The 20,682-nt window shown below is 45.4% G+C and overlaps 1 protein-coding gene across 3 annotated transcripts in view; it reads right to left on the reverse strand.

Annotated features, from left to right (window-relative positions):
* ctdp1 (CTD (carboxy-terminal domain, RNA polymerase II, polypeptide A) phosphatase, subunit 1) overlaps positions 1-20,682 on the reverse strand; it is a 352,671-nt gene that overhangs the window by 175,155 nt on the left and 156,834 nt on the right. For all 3 annotated transcript variants that reach the window (XM_085993625.1, XM_085993627.1, XM_085993626.1), the window contains exon 12: positions 20,361-20,538. In XM_085993625.1, coding sequence (XP_085849751.1) covers positions 20,361-20,538 — 178 coding nt within the window. The remainder of the gene's footprint in view (positions 1-20,360; positions 20,539-20,682) is intronic.

Here is a 20,682-nt window from a genome sequence, read left to right on the forward strand (position 1 = left end):
ATCTCTAACATTTTCCAGTTCTGACAAAAGGTCATCGGCCGGAAACGTTAACTCTGTTTTTCTCTCTCCACAGAGGCTGCCTGACCTGCCGAGTATTTCCAGCATTTTCTGTTTTTATTTCAGATTTCCAGCATCTGCAGTATTTTGCTGTTAACATCTTCAATATTGACTTTTGCCAAGTATAATTTAAAAAATTATTTTGATGCACATCTCATATTACAAAGAATTTCACAGTACTTGCAGCAGAATCCCTTTAGTATTATATAATAATTCTGACATTACAACAGTGAATACACTTCCAAAGTACTTCATTGGCTGTAAAGCGCTTTTGGGATGTCCTGAGGTCGTGAAAGGCGCTATATAAATGCAAGTTCTTTCTTTTAGGAATAGGAAGGGTTAGCCATTATAAAGAAAGAACTTGCATTTCTATAGCACCTTTCACCTCAGGACACCCCAAAAGCGCTTTACAGCCAATGAAGTACTTTCAAAGTGTAGTCACTGCTGTAATATAGGAAACAGGAGCGAACGTTGAGGGATTACACTCAGGAGCTGGGATGCAAACGTTAATTAATGACTGGAACAAGTTGGAGGGAAGGCGATGAACAATGGTGGGTCTGTGTAGTGTCAGGGAATTCAATGAGTGTATTTTTTTTAAAAATACAAAGCACGTGTATATAATTACAGATTTTTTTATGACACTGGTAAAATAGTTAGAACAAAAAAGTTCTCCCCATAGACTTCCCTTTAACAGCACCGCTGTGAATGTCAAGTATGATTCTTAACAATGCATTGAAGCAATGATGCAATAGGTCACAGCCCAGTGGAGCAGTTCGAACTGACAGGAAGGAAGAATATTATCAAAACTACACAGGATGGTTAGTCCGCTGCTGCTATTAAATTGCTATTCCGCTCCCCCACCTATTTGAGGTGGAGCCTGTCCCTACATGAAGCCAAATGCCAATGACATAATAAATAACAAAGGCAGAACGATACAAAAGTTTAACAACTCTAATACACAGATGCCTTGCAAGCAACATCTCCTATGCAATTCAAATCACCTTGCACTCTATACAGGAAACTTTTGATTTACCGGCACCTAAATAACCGGAAATCTCGGTTAACCGGCAAAATTCAGGAGTAGGTTCAGGTAAGTTTTATTACTTGCCTTCCTCGATCTGTTGCTGTGCAAGGGTTTGGCTGCAGCTGTTGCTAAGCTACAGAGACGCTTGGAACTTGTGGCCATTGTTCTGAACCTGTTGCTAAGCAACAGGGTTTGTTGCTTTATACGGAGCTCTCAGCTCTCCGTATCTTTTACTATAGCTTTCGGTTATCCGGAATTTTTGATGAACCGGCACCACGTCGGTCCCGGATAAAAAAAAGTTTCCTGCATTATGCCCAGGGGCTTTGAGTGCGGATACAGCTTACTTTCCGAGCTGCTGAGAAGCCTACTTGCTGAAAGGAGCTCCAATACATAGAGAAACTGGTCAAATTGGTTACAAATGTTTGGCGTTCTAAAAGCTGGATGTTTGTACAAAATTTAAACAACAACTTTAATGGGGAAAAACATCAGAGGCGTAATCAGACGAAAATGGACTGCCGAGCCAAAGGAGGAGATATGAGGAGGGGATGGCGAAAAGCTTGGTTAATGTGGTGGGTTTTTAAGAAGGGTCTTAAGGGAGGAGTGGGTGGTGAAGCCGTTTAGGGAGGGAATTCCAGACTGCAGGGCCTGGGCAGCTGCAGGCACAGCTGTCAATGGCGGGGCAAAGGAAGGGGCCAGAGTCGGAGAGCTCTGGAGGAAGTTACAGAGATAGGTAGGGGTGAGGCCATGAAGACGTTTTAAACTGGGGGTGATGGGGACCAGAAGTCAATGTAGTCAAGTCTGGAGGTGGCAAAGGAATGGATGACAGTTTCAGCAGCAAATGGGTGAGGCAGGAAATGTTAGCAGTCCTTGTGATGGAAAGGATAAGGAGTCAGAAGCTCAGCTCAGGGTCAAAAAGGACATCAAGGTTGCATGCAGTCTGTTCAACCTGGGACAGTGGCTGGGGAGGGGAGAAGAATCGGTGGAAAGGGTGTGCAATTCGTACCGGGGGCAGAAGACATTGGCGTCAGTCTTCCCAATATTTAAGTAAAGGAAGTTGCAGCTTATCCAGGACTGCATGTTGGACAAGCAGTCTGACGATACAGAGGCAGCTATCCCCGTATCTTCAGATGATGTTGCCAAGCAGCAACAAGGAGATGAGGAAGAGGAGGCGGCCAGGGATAGATCCTTGGGAGAGCCTGGAGGCATAGGTGCGGCATCAGAAGAGAAGCCATTGCTGGAGATGCTTCCACTGAGCTAGGCAATGGAGGAGGAACGTTGGAGGAGGATGGTGTGGCTGACCATATCAAAAGCTGCAGAAGTCAAGGAGGGGAAAAAGCACCACGGTCAGAGTCACAGAGGATGTCCTTTTTGAACTTCGATTAGAGCTGTTTCAGGCTGAAACCTGATTGGGAAATTCAAATATAAGAACATAAGAAGTAGGAGCAGGAGTAGGCCATACGGCCCCTCGGGCCTGCTCCGCCATTCAATAGGATCATGGCTGATCCGAATCTAGACTCTAGAATATACGGTAGATGCAGGCAAAAAAATGCATTCAATAAAACATTGAGTTTTGAGGCAACTAAAAGGTCTCTAACTAATCATGAGACTAAAGACATTAAAACAGGGGCTTTGTGAACAAGGGTCGCAGTTACAGGGCATCAACAGATTAAAGAATTCTGCAGTACAGCGAGCAAAGAATTTTTAAGGAAAGAAGAACAGAAGAGAAAACAGAGAATACTTGAGAAATAAAAATAGGACGTTGGAGAGCACTTTTTGACTAATAAGTGCCAATGATACCAAGCTCTGTAGGAAAGTATATAATATAAGAGCGACTGAAGACATTCAAAGGGATCTTGCCAAATTAAACGGATTGTGAGGGAATTGCAGACAGATTTTAATGTGGTTAAATGGTAAGGTAATGCACTGCGGAACAGGAAACAAGTTTGAAAAATGAAATAAAAAAGCTAAGTTGACATTTTGAGTGTAGACGCGTCATCTGAAGAGCTTTCACAAAGGTTTTAATGCCTAAAATAAAAAAACATTTTATCCCATTGTAGACGTTGACCTAACTGCTGTGTACTTCCAACTTTATCACTTTTATATTCCAGCCTCGCAGGCCTAGTTTGGGGCGCCAGCCTCGCCAGGGCGCTAAAAGTAGCGCCCCGGAAGCAGTCGCGGTCGCCCGCCGGAAATTCAGTTTGCGCGCCCCAGAGGGAAGCATGGCGCTGCTGGAGGCGCCCCGCATCCCTCTTGGGGCACTACAACTGAATATCGCTGCGCAACGTGCCGCAGCGCCACACGCTGCGGCACGGCGCGATGCGGTACTGCAGGCCTTCCTCCCCTTCTTAAAGGGGAGGGGCCTTGTGCAGCGCGATCGAGGATCGCGAGTGCCGGCAAAAGAGCCCGGCACCAAGGAGAAGTGCAGGGCTCTTGGAACGCAGTCGGCACTCCACGGGGGGGGGGGGGGGGGTGCTCAGGAGGCTGTGGACAGCAGCGCGGAGAGGTGCTGGCAGACGGCCAGCAAAAAAAAATGGCCGCCCCGCACCTCTCCTTTAATTAGCGCCTCTACCGCCGCAGATAGGCCCCCCTGAACTAATCGCAAATAGCGTCCGGCGTTAAAGCAGGGGGCGCATCTAAATATCGTGATCGGGGCGTTAGCGGGGCGCTGCGCACACCGATGACGTCATCGGTGGTGGCGCAGCGCTAACGGCTAGCGCCGCAATTAGCGTCCCACTGAATTTAGCGGGAGGCGTGTTCAGTGGCTTCCGACCCACTTAGCGCCCTCTTAAGGCGCTAACGGGTGGCGCAGCCCACTGAATTTCTAAGCCACAGTATTTGCAGATTTTTTTCTTTTCAATCTCTCATGTTTATACAGTGAACAAGTCTCATTCTAAATGAGCTTATAAAATGTGGGGTTAGACAAAGCCCAATCCATGGAGCCACCTCAGCAGGTCCCTCACCCACCCCCCTTTTACAGAGAGACCACCACTTTAAATGCAGGGAGAAAACAAAACAAAATGAAAAAGACTAAGATTAGGCAACTAATACAAAAAGTGTCAGCTGTGGTTCAGTTGGTAGCACCCTCCTTCGAGTCAGAAAGTTGTGGGCTCAAGCCCCACTCCAGGGACTTGAGCACATAATCTCGGCTAACACTCCAGTGCAGTGCTGAGGGAGTACTGCACTGGCGGAGGTGCCGTCTTTCAGATGAGACATTAAACCCGCCTGCCCTCTCAGGTGGCCGTCAAAGAAGAGTAGAATGAAAGAAACAAAGACAGACTTGCATTTCTATAGCGTCTTTCACGACCACTGAACATCCCAAAGCGCTTTACAGCCAATGAGGTACTTTTTGAAGTGTAGTCACTGTTGTAATGTAGGAAACACGGCAGCCAATTTGCACACAGCAAGCTCCCACAAACAGCAATGTGATAATGACCGGATAATCTGTTTTAGTGATGATGATTGAGGTATAAATATTGGATAGGACACCGGGGATAACTCCCCTGCACTTCTTCAAAATAGTACCATAGGATCTTTTACGTCCACCTGAGAGGGCTGATGGGGCCTCGGTTTAACGTCTCATCCGAAAGACAGCACCTCCGATAGTGCAGCGCTCCCTCAGTACTGCACTGGGCGTGTCAGCCCATATTTTTGTGCTCAAGTCCCTGTAGTGGGACTTGAACCCAAAACCTTCTGACTCAACAGCTGACACAGCGTTCTCCCGGTGTCCCGGACAACAGTTATCCCCAAACCAACATCACTGAAACAGTTTAATTGATCATTTATTTTATTGCTGTACGCAAATTGACTGCTGCGTTTCCCTACATTAGGGCGGCACGGTGGCATAGTGGTTAGCACTGTTGCCTCACAGCGCCAGGGACCCGGGTTCGAATCCGGCCTCGGGTGACTGTCTGTGTGGAGTTTGCACATTCTCCCCGTGTTTGCGTGGGTTTTCTCCGGGTGCTCCGGTTTCCTCCCACAGTCCAAAGATGTGCAGGTTAGGTTGATTGGCTATGATAAATTGACCCTTAGTGTTAGGGGGATTAAATACGGGGGGTTACAGGGATCGGGTGGGATATGTGTCGGTGCAGGCTCGATGGGCCGAAATGGCCTCTATCTGCACTGTGGGCTTTCTGTGATTCTGTGATTACAACAGTTAACTACACTTTAAAAGTACTTCATGGGCTTTGGGGTGCCCTGAGGTCGTGAAAGGCACTATATAAATGCAAGTTAGTTCTTCTTTCTTTCTCACAACATCCCATGCGTTGCCCACTGAAGGCATCCAGTGAGTCAGCAGACATGGCATGCTGGTGCTCAAGGTTCATCCAGGCATGAACAAAGGTTCAATATTACACATTCTGCACTTGTAGATAGCAAACTTAGTCAGGCTTAGGAGACTCCCTCATCTGATCTCACTTGAGCTCATTCAAAACTCTGCTGCCCGTATCCTAACTCGCACCAAGCCCCGTTCACCCAACACCCCTGTGCTTGCTGACCTACATTGGCTTTTGATTGGGCAAGGCCTCAATTTTAAAATTCTCATCCTTGTTTATAAAAATCCCTCCCTGGCCTCGCCCCTCCTCATCTCTGTAATCTCCACCAGCCTTACAATCCTCCAGGATCTCTGCGCTCTTCCAATTCTGGCCTCTTGCGCATCCCCAATTTTAATCGATCCCCCATTTGCGGCCGTGCTTTCAGCTGCCTAGTCCCTAAACCTCTCCATCTTTCTACCTCGCTGACCTCCTTTAAGACGCTCCTTAAAACCTACCTCTTTGACCAAGCTTTTGGTCAGCTGTCCTAATATCTGCTTATGTGGCTCAATGTCAACTTTTATTTGATAACACTCTTGTGAAACGCCTTGGGACGTTTTACTACGTTAAAGGCGCTATGTAAATGCAAGTTGCTGTTGGACTACACAAAAAGTCCTCCTTTTCACTTATTCTGCAAATATTCTCATAGGCAAAGATTGTTTCTAATCCTAAATGCACCCTGGATTATGTAGGACTTGAAAACAAAAAATGGTACATGCAAAGCACGCGCTCTGTCACTGAACTAGATCGGCTCACTACTTTTGTTTGCCATTTGCAATGGTGGAACAGGATGAGTGTAATTACTTAACATTCATAAATATCCAGAACTAATGCTGTATAACTTGTTGGCTAGATTTGTAATGTTGCATACAATTTTAAGCACCCTAACTTAAAGAGCAACAAGAACAAATCGAGGGCTTAAGGTACGAGACCAATGGTTCGTTCCGGGTTCTAGGTAGGAAGAACCTTGCATATACTGCCTGGCTCGGATTCAAATTCTCCTGGTCAGGAGACACAAGCCTTAGACAATGTAAAACTCCTGGCCGTTAAAATGTAAATGTATGAGCATGGGTGGGAGTGGCCACAGTGACCCTGCAACGTCCTCCTCCCCAACGTCTGGGGACTTGTGCCAAAATTGGGAGAGCTGTCCCACAGGCTAGTCAAGCAACAGCCTGACATAGTCATACTCACAGAATCATACCTTTCAGCTAATGTCCCAAACTCGTCCATCACCATCCCTGGGTATGTCCTGTCCAACCGGCAGGACAGATCCACCAGGGCTGGCGGCAGTGGTATATGTGGTGTATGTAACCTGTTCCACCTTAAGAGAACTTAAGCCTGTTCCACCTTAAGAGATGTACTACTTTCTCTGGCTGCTGTATACGTAATACCGGTGGTGACCACACCGGTATATAAGCACTGTGTAGTAATATTGTATTGAGTATAGTCCCTACCTCCAACCAGTAAAGACCTGTTGAATTTACTCTCTTAGTCTGTGTAGTAATTATCACTATAACACACAGACTTAACAGTGGCGACGAGTCCGAGTCTTACCCTGTGGCAGTTATTTCCACGGCGGCTTCGTCCACAGACAGGACGTCGAAGAGAGGTTTCTACCCTCATCACCCTACTGGAAGACACGTCGAGCGGCAGGCATCGAGAAACCAGAGTGCAGAAGACATCCTGACCTCGAAGCCTCCATCAGCGACTGTCAGCTTTCTTCTTCTACCTCGGTGGTGGGTAAGCCGGGCAGCGACGCGACAGAAAGTCAACCGCGTTGGCTGTACAGACGGGGCTGGGAAGACGGAGGAATAAGGGCGGTGAGATCGATCGCGACCGGAGATAAGGGCCGGGCCGCTTTCGAGCGAGAGGCGCAGCGCGGGGACATCGATCGCGACCGGAGATAAGGGCCGCATTCGGGCTAAAAGGCGCAGCGTCTGGGGAAACTGAAGGCGCGAGAGCCGCGGTGAAGCGGAGACAGCGTCGGGGGACGGTTGAAGACCGCCAAGCGTGGGAAAACCGCCATTTTGTGGGCGGAGGACGACGACAAAGAGCGGGAAGCCGCCATCTTGGATAACATAAAAATACAATAAATTGCAACGATGCCTAAACATGGGAACATTAATACCTTTGATAGTGACATCAAAGATTGGGCCATGTATGTAGAACGCATACAAAATTATTGTACGGCAAATAAAATTCCTGATGCAGATAAAGCACTAACATTATTAAATTTAATGGGTGCGAAGACATACGGGCAATTGAAACACCTGTTATCACCAGATGAACCGGTGGATAAGACGTTCGATGAGATTGTTACTGTCCTGAAAAATCATCTAAACCCCACGCCGCTGATGCTAGCAGAACGATTTAAATTTTACGACAGAAGGCAGCTGCAGAATGAAAGCAATGCTGAATATTTGATGGAATTACGTAAGCTAGCAAAATATTGTCAGTTTGGAACGGGACTGACAGAGGCACTACGAGATAAATTTGTGTGTGGTTTATTTAAACAGGATACACAAAAGCGACTGCTCGAGGAGAATGAGCTGACGCTTGAGAAGGCGGTCACTATGGCAGCAGCACACGAAGCCGCAGCGAGAGGCACGGCAGTAATGCAGCTACGGTCACCGGAACTCGGTACAAACAAATTGGGTTTGAGTTCTGTCAAATGTTATCGTTGTGGAAAGACAACGCACGATCAGAACCAGTGTTGGTTTAAAAACCAAGAATGCAGAACGTGTGGCAGGCTTGGCCACATAGCTAAAGTATGCCGGTCAGGAAAGAAGACCAGCAACAAAAAGTCACCGCAAGGAAAATACGCAAAAGTACACAAGGTGACAAAGAACAGTTTGACCGAGCAGAAGTCAGATTCAGATACTAGCAGTAATGAACTGGATAGCTTAAGAGTACACAACGTTGGTAAGGATGCAGATCTCCAGACAATTTGGGTCACTCTTCAGATAGCAGGAGTCCAAGTAAAAATGGAATTGGACACTGGATCGGCATTGACGGTCATGAATAAGAAAGATTACAGAAGGTTATTCCAACATATTCCCCTACAGGATACGGAGATTATATTGAAAACTTACACGGGGCAAAGAGTGTACCCCATCGGAAAAATAGAGGTAGAAGTGGTCCACAAGGGCGAAGGAAGCCAAGTAATGGACTTATATGTGCTACCTGAAGGAGGTCCACCACTACTAGGACGGGAGTGGATTAGGAAAATGAATATGGACTGGCACTCCTTGAAGGCACTAACGGTAGATTCCGGGGAAACAGATGTCAAACCTAAACGATTGTCCAGAATATTGGATGATGCTAAAGAGGTGTTCCAGCAGGGACTGGGAACACTGAGAGGAATTACGGCAAACATCAAGATTGATGAACATGCACAACCAAAATTTTTTAAAGCCAGACCGGTACCCTATGCAATACGACCTACTGTTGAAGCGGAACTGGAAGCACTAGAACGTTCAGGTGTACTGTCTAAGGTAGATTGGAGTGAGTGGGCTACGCCCATTGTTCCCGTTATGAAACGTCCTGCGAGCAACAAGCCAGGAGATCCAGGGAAGGTTCGCATCTGTGGAGATTTCAAAATCACCGTTAATCCGGTGCTTCACACGGTGCAGTATCCGCTTCCACGGATTGAGGGTATTTTCGCTTCATTGTCTGGCGGGAAACACTTCACCAAGATAGACCTGGCGCAAGCGTACTTGCAGATGGAGGTTGAGGAAGAGTCACACCAATACCTCACGATCAACACGCATCGAGGGTTGTACCGGTACAACAGGCTGGTTTTTGGAGTGGCATTGGCTCCAGCAATTTGGCAGAGGGCCATGGAGCAGGTATTACAGGGAATTCCAGGCACACAATGTTACCTGGACGATATTCTGATCACAGGTGATGGTGATGAACAACATCTCGCAAACTTGGAACTGGTGCTCAACAGACTGAAAGAGTATGGACTTAGAGTAAATCGGCAGAAATGTGAGTTCTTCCAGAAGCGGATCTCGTACTGTGGCCATGTCATTGACCGGGAGGGGCTTCATAAGTCTCCTGACAAGATTGAGGCAGTTGTGAAGGCTCCCGCTCCGGAGAATGTCTCTCAGTTGAGGTCGTTTCTAGGATTAATTAACTATTACCATAAATTTCTGCCAAATCTATCCACGGTACTGCACCCGTTAAACGCTCTTTTACAGAAAGGGGTACCATGGGAATGGGGCGAAAACTGTAAGAAGGCATTTCACAAAAGCAAAGAATTGATCACCTCAGAGGAAGTGTTGGCTCACTTCAACCCGACACTGCCTATTCGGTTGGCTTGTGATGCTTCCCCATATGGTATTGGGGCAGTACTCTCACACAAGTTGCCAAATGGCACGGAAAGGCCAGTCGCGTTTGCATCCAGATCATTGACCTCCGCTGAGCGCAACTATGCGCAGATCGATAGGGAGGCTCTTAGCCTTGTATGGGGAGTGAAGAAGTTTAATCATTACCTGCAGGGCCAAAAATTCACACTTCTGACAGACCATCAACCATTGGTATCCATTTTTAACCCTAAGAAGGGTGTTTCGGTGATGACAGCGCAGCGTCTCCAGAGATGGTCTCTTTTCCTAGGGGCACATCAATATCAAATAGAATTCAAAGGTACGAAACAGCATGGCAATGCTGATGGGCTGTCGCGCCTGCCACTACCTGAAGAAGAAGACACGACGAAAGTTGACCCTGTTGAGTTATTTCATTCGACCATCATCGAGTGTTTACCAGTCACCAATGCAAGCATTGAAAGAGAAACCAGGAACGATCCGACACTGTCCAGAGTCTACGAGGTGACAGTGAAAGGATGGCCAACACGGGGTGATCCTCTGTTACCGGCATTTTCGGCAAGGCGAGACCAGCTGTCCGTCTGCCATGGTACCTTGATGTACGGGACAAGAGTGATTATTCCTCCCAAGTTAAGGGAAAGAGTTTTAAACGAACTGCATGAAGGTCATCTGGGGGGAGTTAAAATGAAAAGTCTTGCTAGGGCTTATGTATGGTGGCCGGGTATTGACCAACAAATTGAGGAGTTAACGAAAAGCTGCGCTGGGTGCCAAGAAGTGCAAAATGCACCTCCGATAGCACCGCTACACCCATGGGAATGGCCTTCAGCCCCATGGCAACGCGTACACATTGACTTTGCTGGTCCATTCATGGACTCCATGTTCCTAATCGCGGTGGACGCACATTCCAAATGGCCAGAAGTCATCAAGATGAATACCACTACTTCAGAAAAGACAATTGCGGTGTTAAGAACAATATTCGCAAGGAACGGATTGCCAGAACAGATCTGTTCGGACAACGGACCACAGTTTGTATCGGAAGAATTCCGACAATTCTTAAAGAAGAATGGAGTAAAACATTATACCTCTGCCCCATATCATCCGGCGACAAACGGGTTGGCTGAAAGATTTGTCCAGACATTCAAAAAGGCAATTAAGGCCATGAACGATGATCAGATTCCGCTGCAACACAAGGTCGACAAGTTCCTGATGTCGTATCGAAACGCCGATCATGCAGTGACTAACCAAAGTCCTGCCATGATGTTTTATAACAGGAGGTTGCGGTCCAAGTTGGACTTGTTAAAACCAAATGTGCGGAGGGAAGTGGAAAACAAACAGTTTCGGCATATTAACAGCAAGACCACTCGAACTTTCGACGTAGGACAACCAGTGTTGGCAAGGGGCTATGGAAACGAAAAATGGCAGTCCGGAACAATTCGGGCCAGACAAGGACCTCTGATGTACACAGTAGATATTGGTCATAATGTGATAAGGCGTCATGCGGATCAACTGGTAGAGTCGAGAGCAAGGGTCGAACCCATGGCTGTGACAGAGACAACTGTGGAAGACGTTAATGAACCTGAAGCATCTACCTCGGCAAGGAATATACTTGATGATGATGACACCCAATACATTGGAAACCAAATAGAGGAGGCACCTCAACAACAAGAATCAGAGACTACTGAGAGGCGTTATCCAAGCCGCATCAGAAAGCCTCCTGAGAGACTGAACCTTTGAACTGTTATACCTGAAGTTATATATGTATATATGTTATGATGTTATGTTAAATGGGGATATGACTGTTAAGCTAAAAAGGGAGGATTGTGGTGTATGTAACCTGTTCCACCTTAAGAGATGTACTACTTTCTCTGGCTGCTGTATACGTAATACCGGTGGTGACCACACCGGTATATAAGCACTGTGTAGTAATATTGTATTCAGTATAGTCCCTACCTCCAACCAGTAAAGACCTGTTGAATTTACTCTCTTAGTCTGTGTAGTAATTATCACTATAGCACACAGACTTAACAGTATACAGTCAGGAAAGTGTGGCCCTGGAAGTCCTCAACATTGACTCCGGACCCCACGAAGTCTCATGGCTTCAGATCAAGCATGATTACCACCTACCGCCCTCCCTCAGCTGATGAATCAGTACTCCTCCATGTTGAGCACCACTTGGAAGAAGCACTGAGAGTAGCAAGGGCACAGAATGTACTCTGGGTGGGGGACTTCACTGTCCATCACGAAGAGTGGCTCAGTAGCACCACTACTGACCGAGCTGGCCGAGTCTTGAAGGAAATAACTGAAATAACTGCCAGTCTGGGCCTGTGACAGGTGGTGAGAGAACCAACACAAGGGGAAAAACCTACTTGACCTTGTTGTCACCAATCTACCTGTCGCAGATGTATCTGTCCATGACAGCATTGGTAGCAGTGACCAACGCACATTGTGGAGACGAAGTCCCGTCTTCACACTGAGAACACCTTCCATTGTGTTGTGTGGCACTACCACCGTGCTAAATGGGATAGATTCAGAACAGATCTAGCAGCTCAAAACTGGGCATCCATGTGGCGCTTTGGGCCATCAGCAGCAGCAGAATTGTATTCCACCACAATCTGTAGCCTCATGGCCCAGCATATCCCTCACTCTACCATTACCATCAAGCCAGGGGACCAAACCTGGTTCAATAAGGAGTGTAGAAGAGCATGCCAGGAGCAGCACCAGGTGTACCTAAAAATGAGGTGCCAACCTGGGGAAGCTGCAACACAGGACTACATGCATGCTAAAAAGCAGAAGCAGCATGTTATAGACAGGGCTAAGCAATTCCCACAATCAACGGATCAGATCAAAACTCTGCAGACCTGCCACATCCAGTCGTGAATGGCGGTGGACCATTAAACAACTAATGGGAGGAAGAGAAATGAGGAGGAATTTCTTCACCCAGAGAGTGGTGAACCTGTGGAATTCTCTACCACAGAAGGCAGTAGAGGCCAATACATTAAATATATTCAAGAAGGAGTTGGATATATTTCTTAAGGCTAAAGGGATCAAGGGGTATGGGGAGAGGGCAGGGACCGGGTACTGAATTTGGATGATCAGCCATGATCGCATTGAATGGCGGAGCAGGCTCGAGGGGCTGAATGGCCTACTCCTGCTACTATCTTCTATGTTTTCTATGTAAGAGGCTCCATGAATATCCTCATCCTCAATGATGCTGGAGCTCAGCACATGAGTGCAAAAGACAAGGCTGAAACGTTTGCCACCATCTTCAGCCAGAAGTGCCGAGTGGATGATCCATATCGGCCTGGTCCCGAGGTCCCCACCACTACAGAAGCCAGTCTTCAGCCAATTCGATTCACTCCACGTGATATCAAGAAACAGCTGAGCACACTGGATACAGCAAAGGCTATGGGCTCCGACAACATCCCGGCTGTCGTGCTGAAGACTTGTGCTCCAGAACTAGCCGCGCCTCTAGCCAAGCTGTTCCAGTACAATTACAACACTGGCATCTATCCGACAATGTGGAAAACTGCCCATGTATGTCCTGTCCACAAAACGCAGGACAAATCCAATCCAGCCAATTATCGCCTCATCAGTCTACTCTCAAACATCAGCAAAGTGATAGAAGGTGTCAACGACAGTGCTATCAAGCGGCACTTACTCACCAATAACCTACTCACTGATGCCAAGTTTGGGTTCCGCCAGAAACACTCAGCTCGAGACTTCATTACAGCCTTGGTCCAAGCATGGACAAAGGAGCTGCATTCCAGAGGTGAAGTGAGAGTGACTGCCCTTGACATCAAGGCAGCATTTGACCGAGTGTGACATCTAGGAGCCCTAGTAAAACTGAAGTCAATGGGAATCGGGGAAAAAACTCTCCACTGACTGGAGTCATACCTAGCACAAAGGTAGATGGTTGTGGTGGTTGGTGGTCAATCATCACAGCTCTAGGACATCGCTGCAGGAATTCCTCGGGGCAGTGTCCTAGGCCCAACCATCTTCAGCTGCTTCATCAATCACCTTCCCTCCATCATAAGGTCAAAAAAGGGGATGTTCGCTGATGACTGCAGTGTTCAGTGCCATTCGCAACTCCTCAGATAATGAAGTAGTTCATGCCCGCATGCAACAAGACCTGGATGACATTCAAGCTTGGGCTGATAAATGGCAGGTAACATTCGCGCCACACAAGTGCCAGGCAATGACCATCTCCAACAAGCGAGCATCTAACCACCGCTCCTTGACCTTCAACGGCATTACCATCGCCGAATCCCCCACCATCAACATCCTGGGGGGTCACCATTAACCAGAAACTTAACTAGACCAGCCACATAAATACTGTGGCAACAAGAGCAGGTCAGAGGCTAGGTATTCTGCGACAAGTGTCTCACCTCCTGACTCCCCAAAGCCTTTCCACCATCTACAAGGCGCAAGTAAGGAGTATGATGGAATACTCTGCACTTGCCTGGATGAGTGCAGCTCCAACAACACTCAAGAAGCTCGACACCATCCAGGACAAAGCAGCCCGCTTGATTGGCACCCCATCCACCACCTTGAACATTCAATCCCTCCACCGCCGGCGTACCGTGGCTGCAGCGTGTACCATCTACAAGATGCACTGCAGCAATTTGCTGAGGCTCCTTCGGCAGCACCTCCCAAACCCGCGACCTCTTCCACCTAGAAGGACAGAGGCAGCAGGCGCATGGGAACACCACCACCTCCAAGTTCCCCTCCAAGTCACACACCATCCTGACTTGGAAATATATCGCCGTTCCTTCATCGTCACTGGGTCAAAATCCTGGAACTCCCTCCCTAACAACACTGTGGGAGTACCTTCACCACACGGACTGCAGCGGTTCAAGGCGGCGGCTCACCACCACCTTCTCAAGGGCAACTAGGGATGGGCAATAAATGCTGGCCTTGCCAGCGACGCCCAGATCCCATGAACTAATAAAAAGAAACTCTCAATATATTTAAATAAATGCTGCGTAAGCTTTAAAAAGGAAGTGTGCAGGGGTTCTACAGGAACCTCAGAGCACATTTTGAAACCTGTTTAATACAGCCCTGCAGTGTCAACCCCAAGTAGTGCGAGACTGCATCCTCCATAAGGCTGGGGTCTCACACTCAGGTCAGGACCCAACTCCATAATTAATGAGTTACCTTTGTGCCGCTGTAACCGCAGTATAAAAGCACTATTAGAGTTCTAAGTTATGAAGACAAACAGTGAACTCAGGGCATGTTGAGTTGAGATGGGAGATTGAAATCACGGACGACGAGAAGTTGCTCAGTGCAGAGGCTGAGGGAGGAAATAGTGAAGATATCTTAATGAGAGACTTAGCGTGGTATTTGGGTGGGCGGTAGCGAACAAGAATTTAAAGGAGGCAAGAGGAGTGGAACAAGGCGAAAGGAGGAGAAGGTGTCAGAGGAGTAAGAGGGGGCAAGCTACGGTGTGATCCAGAGAGAGAAAAAAAGTAGGAGGGGAAAAGGGCACGAAATGCATGGATAATAATGTTAAACTGTGATCCTAGAACCAGAAGACACGAGTAAAAAAAACTGACGGCTCTTGATTTAGACTAGAAATTGACAGATATTTTTGCTCCACAGAATACTGGATCAATATAATAGATTGTGAGTGAAATGTCAATTAACCTCTTGACAACATATATAGACAAATATCAGTTTAAGAATAAGATTAAAGGGTATAGGATTAGTTTAAGTATGTACTCCTTTTTCCTTAAAGATCAAGTCACGAGATGGCACGCCAGAAGGTTTTCTGTGTGCCTTGGCTGTTCCGCACTGAACTGAATGGAGACCATTTCACAACTTGGGAGATTCATTTTTCTGGTGTATGCAGGAGCAGGCCATGCCTCGAACAAAAACATTACTATTTAAAATAAAATGTATTCGTTTTCAGAACTTCTACATTCAACCAAACATATTTTGAATAGTTTGAGAATAAGCTCAATAAACTAGGTAAGTGGGCTTGAAATGTCACAGCAAGTCACTTCTGGCACCTTTTAGAGACTGTATGCTTGATGAAACGCCCAACATTTTAAAAAATAATTGAATTGCAGATAATGGGGCTGCAGAATTAAACTGTTATAGCCAGAAAACATTCCGATTACAAATTCTGCAATTACGTAGGAGTTGCATCCACAGGAGTATGGCATCGACTTCTTTTTGCACATATATTTTTTGAAAAGCAAAACTTTGGTTATACATTTAATTATACTCATTAAATATTTCATCTACCGAAATTGGTTATTTGTACCGAGTCTATAATACCGTAAGAAATGTTTATTTTCCCTCTCCCCGATGGGTTTTGAAGTAATTGCTGACCTTTGGCTTTCCAACAACAATTCAAAGCCTCTAAAAATTATCAGATCATTTAAAAAGAGCATTAGTTGCTGAGGAAATGTACAAATATTGCTGGAACTATGGCCCTGTGCACAGTGAGTCACAGATTAAGCTGCTGTGGGAGGCGGGTGCTGGTGTGTGAACATGCAGAGTGGAGCACATCTCCACTGAAAAGATTTGGAAATAAATTTGTAAGAGTGCTCTCCAAAGACACTGATGAAAATGGGTTTCCCACCCCCAGATTGGTTCCTGGAAAATAAGTATTAATTTTCTTTTCCTATTGCAAGTAGATAAATAGAGAAATGTGTTCTCTCACACCTCCTGTGAACACCAAGAAATGTCTGAAACTTCAGGTAAATTTGCATTTTTCCTTCTTTATCAAATATATTTTCCACAGCACTTAGATGTTACCAAAAATTAAGTGTTTAAATTCAAGACATTTATTGCAAACTTCCCTCCGAATTTGAACAATTGTGCAGTGCTCCTAATACTTGATACTGTTATATGAACGGTGTTCATTTTAAATTTGAAAAATAAACATGAAAAATGTAACTTCAAAATATAAAAATCTTTGAGTCTTTATCCATTAACTAGCTTCCTACTCAGTTATATCTGTTTTCAGCTCTCCTACTCTACTTTGCAAATGTAGCTGCAGAATTATTATACTATACAAACTTTGCTTTCAAAGTTAACTCAGAAAAGGTCCAACAGTTCATGCTGCACCTTGTACTGATGTTTTATGTAAAAAAAAAAACAAATTTCAATGGTTTCACTCTCAGAAATGTTCCAATGAAGAGGATGGGGCTTACAAACAGCAAGGGGGAAAAATTCAGTATCGCCCCGCTTGGGGCGCCATTATCAGCCGTGCGCAAACTTTAGCGCCTGGCGCTAATTATCGCCTCCGACGGCAAACTTGGCTTTTATCGCCCCTGGAAGTGTCTTAAGGCGCAAAGGCCGAGGAGCGAGGTGCTACCTCAGAGCGCTGGTGAAGCAAGGAAGTGCAAATCAAAATCAACCTGCAAAGTGCTGCTCAGTACCCAAAACTCCTTCACACAACGTTGAATCTCTCCAGAAGTCTCTCTCTCTCTCAGAATGCGTGGTGCACAAATGTCACCGACAAAAAAAGGCAGGAAGCGGTCGCCTTTAAACAGCGCTCCCCCAGTCCCTTTCTGACTGCAAAACGCTCCCCTCAACCTGTCGTTGCTAGCGGCAGGCGGTAAGGCAGGGGACGCCACTCAATATCCGGTCCGGGGCGCTACCGGGGCGTTGCGCACTCGACTGACGTCACGATCTGCCGGTGCAAGAGATCGCAGCGGTAGTGTTTAGCGCCGCTGCAAAATGTCTAGTTAATTTCACGAGCGGTGCAAACATCGTCGCGCCCGGGCGCTAGTTGCCTTGCACCCCATTAGTGCCCTCTTAAGGCGCTAACGGGAGGCGCAAACAACTGAATTTCCACCCCCCCAAGTCTTGCCACGCTCTGTGAATGGCCAACTCTACAGTCAAATCACAAAAGGTTCAAGTGTTGGGTACTGATGCATAATGGAAGCCGCAGCCTGCAACCCTGCTGAGTTCCTTCAACTGACAGTGAAATCTGTGTGAACCAATACAAACTTAAGCATCAGGCTTCTCACGGAGGTGACAGAAAACAAGAATATTAGGCAGTTCAGAATCAGAAAATGCTATTGTAGAAATTTAATCATCATCTTGTAAATTTTGTAAGTTTTTTTTCAATGTCTTCACAAAATTAGTGCAGAAACCAAGATGGCGGCCAAAAAATGTCAAAAATATTTATAGCAATTTGATTCAGTCTTTTTCTTTGTTTTATTGGTAAATGTTGTTGACTCCTCAGGCTCGATTTGTGGTTTTCATAGGTGCGCAAGTAGTTCCTCTTTGGAGGTTTACCTACTTTCTTCATTGAATTTCTACATTCCTCACCACTTGAGTTGTGAATTGTGATGGTACCTGAGCAGTGTTCCTTAAGAGGTTAGACTGCGTTGCAGTTAAACATCATAACCATGTTCTGAACCTCAGACCGTCCATGAGCAACATCACAGGAGATCAGTAAAGTATCTTAAAATAGTAATTTATACTGAAAGCTGGGCCCAAACAGGGAATATACTTTTAATTACCATAGCTGATAGAGTTCCAATGTTTTATGTCTGCTCTCTTTTGCACAATTTAGCTGTTAATTTATAACTTTCCTTAAAATAGGCCTAAATTCTACACTGTAGTTACAACAGGAAGTCAATTCTATTTTACAATGTATTGATTTTTTTCTGTTCTTACAGGACCCACACTTCAAAAAATAAATTCCCAGAGAAAACCTATAATAGTTGTTACTGATGTTAAGAGTATCGATGCAATTCCACCAGAGCAAATAAATGTCCAATCCATTAATTAAACTGCCAATTAAATACTATCTGAGCCAGAGCGGTGATTTTAAGAAACTTTGCAAATGTTGCATCAGGAATTTTTCCATGTGAAATTATGATCACCTGTTCAGCAAAAGGGAATGTCAAGTTCCCTCCCCCACACTCACAAACCCCAGCCGCTCATCCAGGTTGAACCAGGTAGTACACAACTCCGATTTGTGTTTGACCCGGAGCTGACTTCCTGCCCACGTCCAGTCGATCGCCAAGAATGGACTTTTCTATTTCTGGAACATTGTGCCCCATCTTCCTCCTTTCCTGTGTTGAAAGTCTCATCTTTCGTCACTTCGAGAATTAATTTTTTTTGGAACGCTCTCCTCGCCCACCTCCTCTTCTGCAGCCATAACAAATTCTAGTTAATTCAGAGGTCTTCGTCCCCTCTCGAACAATCCAGCACAGCCACCACCCCTTGATTTTGCCAAGCTCTCGTGGCTCCAGCACAGTCAATCTAACGTCCTCGTCCTAATGAACAAATGCCCTCATGGTCTCGCTCCACTTTATCTGAACGGACTTGTTCAGTCATACATCCCAAGCTGCACCCTCCACTCCTCCCATGCCAGATTTCTGCTCGTCTCCTGCTCTATTAAAGTCAATTCTACAGTCATTAGACCCCTGTACTTTGGAACTCTCTCCCTGAACAGCTTTGTTTGCAGCTCCTCTTCCTTCGTTCAAATGCCTTTTAAAAGCCAGGCTTTCAGTCTCCCCTCAGTGTTTTGTTGTCTCCTACTTGGCATCCTTCTTTTTCCCCCTTTAAAACGCTCAGACATTCTTTTGTTTAAGGGCTCTATATTAATGCAAGATAATGCACTTTTTAAACATCAGTATCTTTCTGTCTTGTTGCATACATCAACTGAATCAAATCTGAATTGCATTGAATCACTATGGAAGCATCCTTTTAGTTTTAAATGACAGTACCTACATCAACAGTTGAGAAAGTGAAAGGACAACGAGTTTGATGCACTATACATTAAGCAGTGCAACTTATAGTTCAGTTCCAGGTTTGTGTAAAAAGTTTGATACTTTAAGCCCTTTAATTTTCAAAGATTATTGATTAGGTCTAATATTATGACTATTAAACTATCAAATATTAAATTAGCCCCTATACCATGACAGAAACTCCACTAAAGCACGAATACTATGACAAAATGTTCATAGCCAAGCGTACAATATACTAATTCAAACCGGGAGTAACACAGGTTACCAGAGCACAATAAAGCAGTGGCAACTAAATGATAATGTTCTACATGTTAATTCAAACATGTAGTTACAACAGTAAACTGCGTCAAAATATTCAACTGTATTATTATAAGCTCTGAAGGCAGGAAGAGATTACACAAATAACAAACTGCACTATTAGCTAATAAAAAAGTTACTATTCTGATTTTGTTCTTAAATTAATAGCTAGTTGTTCTGCAAGTACTCAAAACTACCTACACACACTAGTGTATTCCCCATCCAAAATAAGTTACTTCCATACATAAGCTTAGCTTCATCAACAGTATTTTAAAACTATTGGATCTAAAATTGTTACTGTAAGAGATCAGCACAAAAATAAACAAATACTTACATTTATCCAGAGAGCACCTTATCGTGTGGTTGAAATGTCTCAGTGAATTACTTTTGGACTGCAGATTGCAGTTATGTATCCAAACATTGTGTGATCTGGCTTTCAGCACATTATTTTTTATTTCATACCACTCTGTTATAAACAATGAAGAACTGGACTGATCAAGCTCAATTCTTAATAACATAATTTCATGCCTTGATCATTCCATTACAAACGGCCAGTGCCGCTCACAAACGCTGCAAATGATCACTTTTCCATCTGATTTGAATCTGTTCACTTTCTATTTTTTTTTTTGCTCACCTCTTTGTCCATGCTCTCCAGGTCCTCTTTGCAGAGTGTGTAGAGGGGCATTGTCTCAGACATGCTAGGCTGACGCTTCCGACCTCCAGCCCGTGATGGGCCAGGCTTCTCCTCACTCTGACTGGAGATAGGCAGTTCATCTTCATCTAACATCTGATGCTGGTGAGGCTGTACAACTCTGCAAAAAAAAAACACCACCTCATTTAAGGCAAATTTTGGAATTAGTAAGATTTTGATTTGCTGTACTAGGGGGAAGAGAAAGGCAGGGTCAAATTTTTTTTTCCAATACTAGAACTTTTCCAGTTTTAATATCTTTATCCAA

Source organism: Somniosus microcephalus, chromosome 7 (assembly GCF_052327205.1).
Source record: "Somniosus microcephalus isolate GS21.2 chromosome 7, FLI_Smic_1.0, whole genome shotgun sequence".
NCBI lineage: Eukaryota > Metazoa > Chordata > Chondrichthyes > Squaliformes > Somniosidae > Somniosus > Somniosus microcephalus.